The sequence below is a fragment of the Halyomorpha halys genome, unplaced genomic scaffold (genome assembly GCF_000696795.3).
Source record: "Halyomorpha halys isolate HHAL.00 unplaced genomic scaffold, Hhal_1.1 Scaffold819.1, whole genome shotgun sequence".
NCBI classification, from domain to species: Eukaryota; Metazoa; Arthropoda; class Insecta; order Hemiptera; family Pentatomidae; genus Halyomorpha; species Halyomorpha halys.
Genome location: NW_027106888.1, coordinates 490,986 through 500,261, shown reverse-complemented (window position 1 = coordinate 500,261; position 9,276 = coordinate 490,986). Strand labels below are relative to the sequence as shown.

General features: G+C 31.7%; 1 protein-coding gene across 4 annotated transcripts in view; it reads right to left on the bottom strand.

The window, feature by feature from the left end:
• Sgsh (N-sulfoglucosamine sulfohydrolase) overlaps positions 1-9,276 on the bottom strand; it is a 51,257-nt gene that overhangs the window by 302 nt on the left and 41,679 nt on the right. For 3 of the 4 annotated variants that reach the window (XM_014429757.2, XM_014429753.1, XM_014429756.2), the window contains 2 exons: positions 7,672-7,841; positions 3,094-3,240 (listed from right to left, as the gene is read on the bottom strand). In XM_014429757.2, the coding sequence (XP_014285243.1) occupies positions 3,094-3,240; positions 7,672-7,841 (317 nt within the window). Of the gene's footprint in view, positions 1-2,098; positions 2,278-3,093; positions 3,241-7,671; positions 7,842-9,276 lie in introns of those variants that run through there. The other variant, XM_014429754.3, reaches the window with a different exon arrangement.

Genomic DNA, 9,276 nt, shown 5'->3' with positions numbered 1-9,276 from the left:
ATCCAAGTTATGGTATACTATATTTTCCAATATAATCGCCATTGCTATCAAGGCATGCATTGTAATGTTATACCTGTTATTCAATGCCAATGTTATACTCTTCTACTCATAAAAAATTGGGCTAGGATGTGACTGTCACTTTGAGGTCTTAATCATTTGTTAACTCATTTCATTCATTTGTTAAAACATTTTTCAACTACCTAAAAAGTCCTATAGTTTCAAAAACAAGTAAAAATTGCTTAGTGCTAGATCAGGGCTGTAAGGAGTTTAGCCAAACATTTCCCATTTAAAACATTAAAGTTCTTCCTGTCTATAAGCCACTGAATGAGGTGAAGAGTGGTTGTGAATCAAAGAAACCTTTTCAAATAACTTTACATTTGTATAGTTGGGAACAGCAGTACAACTTGGTCGTTAAATAGTTTCACAACTGGACACTGATTTTATTGTTTCTCTTCTTGACATAAACTCTACATAGACTTTTAATACTAAAAAATTGATTCCATATTTGGTGTTATAAAATTGAAAAACAGTTACCAATTCACAATAGATGCCTTTCCTGTAATGGCAATTACATTCAAAAATAGAATAAGGAACCATAACTTAGTAAATACAATTTTTTGTAGATATATTTTTTAAAAATTTAGTTATGCCAAATTAATCTATATTTTATGGATGGTCTTTGTACATATACTCACACACATACAAACAAATGAGTCACTTGATCTTAGCCTCACTTGATCAGGGTCTCTGATTCTACTCAATGATGTTCAATTGTCCTTATTGAGCATTATTAGGGCTAGCAGTTTAAAGGAGATCTAATCTTATCAATTAGTTTCAGAATCTTGCAATAATTAACTTAATTGATTATAAATTATTTTAATAAAACTTTAGGATGAGTTTAGGGATTAAAACATTGCAATTTAATTTACAATAGATTGATAACTCCTGTTTATTTAATTGTGGTAAAAACCTGGTAAAACCATTTAAAAGATTTATTGTGGTACTTGTTAATGATTTCATAAACGTTTAGAGATACAATGAAAACTGAGTAATAAAATTATCTAACTTCTACAAAAGTTTTATCTTAGTGATACAAGTTTGTAAAAAATCCACACAATTAAAAAAAATATCAATTAATTTTTATTTGAAGTACCATAAGCAATTAACGCTGATTTTCCAACTTGGTATTTTTAAGTAAAGTATTAACAACTTGTACTTGTACCTACTCTTGCTCATTAAGGTTTTAACTTTATCAGCAAAGAATCCACAGTAATTCACTTTCATTCATTCAGGAGTGAGCATAGTAAGTCAACAACTTTGAGGGATGCTAAAGCAATGCTTCATAATGAAGCATTAGCAAATATTCTTAACACCATTCTTGCTTTACTTGTATCATATGAGTCCATTTATTTGTTAGAAGATAAACAATAACTGTATAGCATTATTTTTCAACGTGTGGTATTCGTAGTATGTCTGGTGTAACAAGCAGTTTATTTTTATCCAATTACAAACATAGAAAAATAATAAAAACAACTTTGATACTTGTTGGTATTATGTTTGTGTGTTTTTGTATGGTATAATGTAAGATTTCCCATATTTAACTGTACATACATAATTTATTCGGTTTACTTAATTTTCAGCATTTTATTTTAAGAGTCCATTCAGAGGAATAAATTTATCTTTTAGCGATGAAAATTTAGTTGTCTGCATTTGTTGAGTGTAGGCTAACAAAGGATCTAAATTCCTATTCTTCCAGGCCAGGACATTTAAAAATTATCTGTAGGGAGGGGTTTCTGACTGAGAGAGTTGTTCTTTAGAAAGCTTTCAGGTTTTTTTTTTGGTTTTTTTTTTAGAAGAAAAGTAGGTTTCACAGTATATTCAATATTTTTGAGAAGTGTTACTCAGTGTTAAGAAAATTATAAAAATGGTAGACAGGTGTCACAAGTTTGAAAAACACTGTATACAATAATAATACTAATGGAATAGATATACAGTCTAATTGATAATTAAATAAAGTTTAAAATTTAATTAAATGGAGTTTAAAATTGTATTTTAAAAACAAACTAATGTAATTGAAATTCCCAGAGTGCCTGTTTCTGAATAGTGGGGTTTCAATTCTCACCTGGGTCAATTAATATTTATTTTGTGGTAGATTTACCATGGTCCAGCTCTACAAAACCTTGATATGGCCAGTTCCTTTTTAAGGATGTGAGATATGGGCACTCATTTAATATGATCAGCTAAATCTTTTCCTTTCCTTGATTGGAAAGGAAAATCCTGTAAAGAATGTACAGAGATAATTGATTTGCTTTAAAATGAACGAGATCCTCCAAACAGACTTTATATGTCATATTCATTGTCATTCATATTATCAAATCACATATATAAAAGATGCGAGAGGAGGAAATACTGAAAACTCCTTATGCTACAATTTTATGAGGAAGGCTCAGATTGAGATGGTTTGATGGTGTGGGTAAAAATCCTAGGGGTATTTTAGGAACAGAAAACTGGATAGGATCTGAACAGGACAGGAACAAATGCCAGAAGCTACTGGAGGAGGGCAGGAATTGAAACCAGGTTGTAGAACCATTGTGATGATGATGACAGTGTTATAGCTAAATGAATATTGATACTCTCATTCTGGTTAGGACTAGGAATTGAAATGAAAAAAAAAATTTTAATGGAAAATAACCTCTATTCTGGGACAAATAGTGACCTAAATTTGCATTTATACCAAAATGTTACCAGTAAAATTGTTATTAATTAAATGTTATAAATCTATTATTAAAAAATGTCAATGTTTATGCTAATCAATAGCGAAATATTAACATTGCTATTTCTTACAAAAATGTTAATAACATTGCAATGTCTTCAGTTGACATTGGCCCATAGCAAAATATTATTAATACTTTCAATAAATTGATGTAAAAAAAATCAAATGTTATTCAAATTTGTGTCAAAAATTGTAATGTTATCTGTGACGTAAACCCACTTTAAAGATAGTATAATATAGAAGAGAACCTTTTTAGACCTTTTCTTCTCCCCTTCTCATAAAGAAATTTGTTATGAAATAAATTAATATGTAAATCTTACATTGTGTGAAGGATCATGTATAATATTATGCTTTTCTTCTGGGTCTGCGGATATATCAAACAATTCCCATTCTTGGCGATAATAATAATCTTCCAGTCTTCTGTACCAATGAGTCGGCCTTTTAAGCCTAGTATTGTTTAAAAGCTCCTGTTAACAGATTTTGTATTAGTTACAAGAAAATGATATTCATATAAATTCTAATTTCCTTTTGTCAATGTATCAGACCTATTTTATTTTTAATTAATTAAACAGAGTGCAGGAGTGCAGCAGGACAATTTCAAATTAAATTTTTTATAAAAGAATGAAGTTTGAACAAATTTTCTATGAATAAATATAAAGTAGCTATGTGGTAAAAGAAGGTAAAAGAAACTATTTTTTAAGCACTCTGTTCACTAAATATCCTCCATTGAATTTTATGCATTTCTACAATCATACCTTGAAGTGAAAATAAAACCCACACCATTCTGATAGAGCTCTGCTGATGGTGTGGAGTCAATGATTGTTATCATAACCCCACTGCCACCTTATTGTTGCCAAGTCATTTATTCCTTATAAGAGAACATGGAATTCATTGGAAGGTCAAAATTACCATATCCTTATTAGCAGCCAGCATACTAGTAGTATTACTATAATAGTAGAATCTATAGAGGAGTGAACCTCGACTTAGACCACTTCCTGAGGATTGCCTGACTTAGGACTAAGATCAGTTATATTGCGATTAGACCAAAAGGAAGACAAAAGCGCTATTGAATGTTAATGTAGAGAAGTTAAAGGACATGTAGATTTTTGTTGGAGGAGGCTTGGCCTCAGTGTTGTGTTATGAAGCCATGAGAAGAACCACTATAAATAGCAATAACTGACTAAAAATTGAAAATTACCACTAAACTAACATAGTGCATTCATAACAGAAAAATCACATGCAATACCTAAGTAGCTTAGAACCAGATATCTATTGGATGAAACTCATTTCTCTAAATCAACCAAAATACTAAAACCAGAAGTTAGATAATTCAAAATTTATGAAATTTGATTACTACCCACAAATCATTATGGATAACCAATAAAAAGTTACTGAATATTTTTTATGTAATATTTTTATATTCTCAAAATCATATATAAAATAAAAATAAAATACTGATGAGTTTATAAATTATCAAATAAAAACTTATGATTGAACAGTTCTTCAATACTTTGTCTCAAGGATTGAAAAACCTTGGAATATAAGATTATCGCAAGCATTTTCATTGAACTAAAAAATAAATGTATTCAGAGGTTGAATGAAAAACAAAAAACAATAGTACAGTGGAACCTCAGTATATCTTATAGCCGATTAGATGGAATAATTTTCCATTTCTCTCCCGGCAATCCAACAGAGTTGTGATTTTCTTCGCCAATCATTAGCAATAGACGATCTGAGTCCAAAGGTCACTTTGCGGTAGATTTGATTCTAATTCTGTGTGTCCATAAAAGATACTCTTTTATTATAAATTAAGGTTTTAATTAATTGTTTACTATTTACAGCATGTGGTGAAACATGCTTTATATTCTTTCAGAACTGTGTCTTAGTAGCTTTTCCATACTGATTAAATATGCGATAAAAATATTTTATTAGGTAGAATGCTTACAGGATATTTAGTACTAAGAAATCCTAGAAAAAATAAAAAAAAAATTTATTTGCGAATATCAATATTTACTAATTAATGAATCAATATTTACTAATTAATGAAAAAAAAAAAATGTTTGTGCATTTCTCCAAAAAATATTTAAAAAAACCTACTTTTTTAATTTTCTGGATCAGAAAACCATAATTTTTTTAATAAATAATTAATTATTTAGTTGTGAAGCACTATTTCAAAAATATCAAATAATAATGAAAATATAAAATTATCATCAGTGGATAGCGATCTCAATCTATAATTAGAGAATGTGTTTATTAACATAATTTTAGTGTGTAAGTTATGAACAATAATTTAGAATATCTAGTACCATTCATTATCTTTCTAGTTTTCCAAAATAAGATTGAGTGCATACCATATACATATTTCCATTATATGTTTACTGTTTTTTCATAACACAATATTAATAATTTTTATGAGATTAGATTCCAAATAATTTGTTATACAAAAGTCGATAAATATGTGTATGAAAATAAATATAAAATTTTGTTAGCCATCCAAACTTCAATATAACAAATCCCTAGATAATGAATCTGTTTGAAACCCCCTGAGGTTCTGCTGTAAAAAGAAATTACACATAAACAGAGTAATTCTAATGCCAGATTAGGTGTAGGACAGGAACAAGGTTAGCAACTGGAGGAGCATACTACTGTACCACATTCATGATTCACAATCATAATACATCAATATAAATGTATACTGGGTGTAAAAAACTCGATTGACACCTATAGATAAATGCCATGATACCTATATATAGATAGGTTTTATTTATGGTTAATGAAATTTCTTAAGTTGGACTGAGGCACCTTTTAAACTGGGGATCGCAAAATGATGTGTAAATCAACACCTTAAAGACTGAATTCCAGCTTTTACCCTACTAAGAAACACCCCATCTCACTATCGCTTGATGGTAATATGTTGAGACAAACAAACTGTGCCACCTATCTTGGATACTCAGTTAACATGGAGAGCTCATACTAAGAATAACGCATCAAAGGGAACCAGGAGGTTGGACCTGCTGAAGAGATTGACGGAAACCTGATGGAGAGCCACCCAGGATGTGCTGGCACTAACCTACAAGACCTATATGCGACTTACAATGGAGTACAGAGGTGAACTGTAAGTGACCACTTCTGATTTGACCATCAAAAAGCTTGATGTAGCTTAAAACCCTGCACTGAGAATAATCGAAGATGGTGCTAAGTCAGTGTCTATTACATCAATGGCACGGGAATTGAACCCTCTAAAATATAGATGAGAATTGGCTGTATTAGTCTTTAGTGAACACATCCGGCAGAGCAAAATTGAATTCTGGCTGAGATATACATTTGCTGCAAGACAACTGGTCACAAAAACTACATTCCTATCAAAACTTAAATCCTTGAGGGAAGAGTATTGCCTTGTCCAGTCTCTTCAGAATCCTGAACAGTTCCCATCAGCTCAATACCTGATTCCTCGCTGCAGAGTCAGCTTTTACATAAGCCTATCATCGCCCATCTCCAAACAGAATAGGGAACAAGCCAAGAGAACTTAAGGTCATTGGATTGGAAACTTTGCACGTCTGATTTCCGGAGAAAGAATGGCTGCATATATACACTGATGGATCAGCCATTGGAGCAAGAGGAAATGGAGGAGCAGGTGTTTACTTGGCGTTGAGATATGTAGCCACACCTGTTGATTGCCTAGCCAGCAACTTTGATGGGGAAATCCACGCTATTCGTCTGGCTCTGGAGATGCTGAAATATTGCTAGGACCATTATTCTTAGTGATTCACAGGCAGCCATAGTCAGCCTTTGCAATACTGGGCCAACAAATTCTAATGAAGTATTGGAGGGAAGATAGTACTGGAGGAGCTTCTCATACGGGGCACTATTGTTGCTCTGCAATTGATACCTTCACATGTTGGAATCTGGGAAATGGATGGGCTAACACCTTAGCCAAAGAAGGAACCCAAATGCCAACCTCACACACTCACTAGTTTTTCTGCTGCTAAAAGCCTCATTAATGCGTCCTTGAGAAGTAAGCTGCAACAAATCTATCAGGAGTCTGCAGAAGGAAAGCAGTGGGCTGCCCTCATCAGTCCAAGTGATTGCATACCATCTGACCTTCCCCACCACGTATCAGTTGCTGCTTTTAGAGTTATAACTGAACACAATTACTTTGGTGCTCATCTTCATAGAATTGGGGTAAGAGATAATTCTCAATGCTTGTTTTGCTTCGAGGCAGATATGATATCCAATCTCCTATATGATGGCCCTTGCCTTGATAACATAAGGAGGGGTTTCAGTGACGATGAGCCTAAGTGGTCCAAGTTTACAACGCTTTATTAGCCTGCCAGAACCCTTATGGCAGAAGATCCAAGGCCTGTGGGATAGGGAAAAAAAAGTTTCCTAAGTAGTACAGCCGACTATAACCACTTCCAATTCTTCCCCAGCATGTTTAACAATTAAATTTACAATGGAAAGAGACATTTCAATGAAGGATTGTTGTATAGAATATAATTTTATAATGATTCCATATAGACAATTTTTTTGATCCAACATTTCCTGAAATTGTAAATGGCAAAAAATAAAAATTGTTAGCGGTTTTTGGGGATATAGGCCTTCAAGTCTCTTTCCATTTAAAACTTCAGAGGTAAACATGCCGGAAAAGAATTGGAAGTGGATACAGTTGATTTTACTACTATAAGAAATTCCATTTACCACACACAACTAAGACCTGTCAGTCTCATTTCTAAATTCTCAAAATTGAAAAAAGGGGGTGTCAATCGAATATTGATCATCCATTATATAATCAGTAAATAACCAGATATGCTTTAAATGAAAGACGCCTCTCAGTTCAACGAACACATAAAACTATATTATACATTGGAAATCCAATTAAAAAATAAATATATTTAAACCTGAAATGTTGGTGAAATATAAAAATCCTGGTCTATTGGAAAAGGCATTCTATAATTTAGATTATGTATTAATTTATATTTATTTGTTCGAACTGCTCTCATTGGATAATACATGGTTACTTCATGCAAATTATGGCTGACAAATACTGCTTTTTGTTCTGAATTTACTTCTGAAAAAAAAAAAAGGAATAAAGATATCTACACATATTAAAATATAGACAATTATAAAAAAAATACTTTTCATGTAGGGGACAGTAGAGAAGTCTATTGAAGCTGTGACCAAATGATAAGATATACAAGAAATGAAAGAATGAACAATACATAATAGTAAGCTAATAAACATATCTAATTCACAGATCAGTAAAGATGTATGAATGTACCCAAAACTATACTAATTTAAACATTGATTCTAACATCCCTCAAAATATGAATCAACCTTTTGACATTGTTATACAAGAATTTATTATATTTACAAAAATTGTAATTATGGATAGAATGGCATCTCCTTCTAGAGCTTGAAGAAAAGAAAAGAAAGATCCCTTCTCTAAGGAGATTGAGATTTTTCCAGTCTCAATGATAATAAGGAGCCTGAAATGCCAGCCAGTGACTAACTGAGTTGATTGAAGGCTAACCTCTAGGCTTCATTAGGCGGGAAGACAAAGTTGTCTGATAAATGACAGTAAAGCAGGAAATAAAATTCTGTTCACTAACTCGCTTATCTCTGATTCCAGTTTTTTCCTTCATGCTAAGATATCCTAAAAAAGAACAGAAAAATTCTCGCCCACTAAGTGAACTGATTTATTAAGGTGCCTTCCTCTATTCCCAGTATTCCATACTATACACCAGTTATTTAGATTTTTCACCCTCTCTGAGAGATTGATGTATCTGACGCACTCTCATATATTTGCACAGGGTGCACTACATAAGTCCCTTCATCAAAAGGTACCATAACTTTGCCAAGCAACCATAGCTATGACATTGGTGAAATCTATCCTTGCTTAAATAAGGATACCAGTCAGCTAAGAAGTATCTTCTACCTTTCATTACCATTTTAATTTTTGTTAATACAGACACATTCAAGTTGTTTTTTCTGTTCTCTCAGCACTTATTCTCAAGAAGCCTTTATTGAATCTTTCACCATATCTACCATGCTTCCATGTCTTCATTTAAATGTATGCTTTTCAAATACCTTCTTACTTCGCAAGCTGATGCTTTCAAATCATAACATCTTAATTTAATTATAGAATCAAGATTAGAAGTGAATAATTTTTTTAATATCCTATGTTAACCCTTGATGCACATATTTAAACTTGTGTCATATTATTTCTGGTAAGTGCTTATTTGTATAAATGCCCCTCTGTGTATATGTTTGGATATATGCATGCATTTACATATCTATGAGTGTTAAATGTGATTTAATGGATTATTTTTTGTTCTTTTATTTATTTTTTGTACTTATTTTATTTTTAATTTAGAGTAAGAATTTATTTTTTTTATTTGGTTTTAAGATATATTTTGAATTATAGATATAGTTTAAACTGAGGTATTTTTATTATTGCAGTTTCTGGTTAGATATGTTTTGTTTTAATTGTATTGTACTGTGTG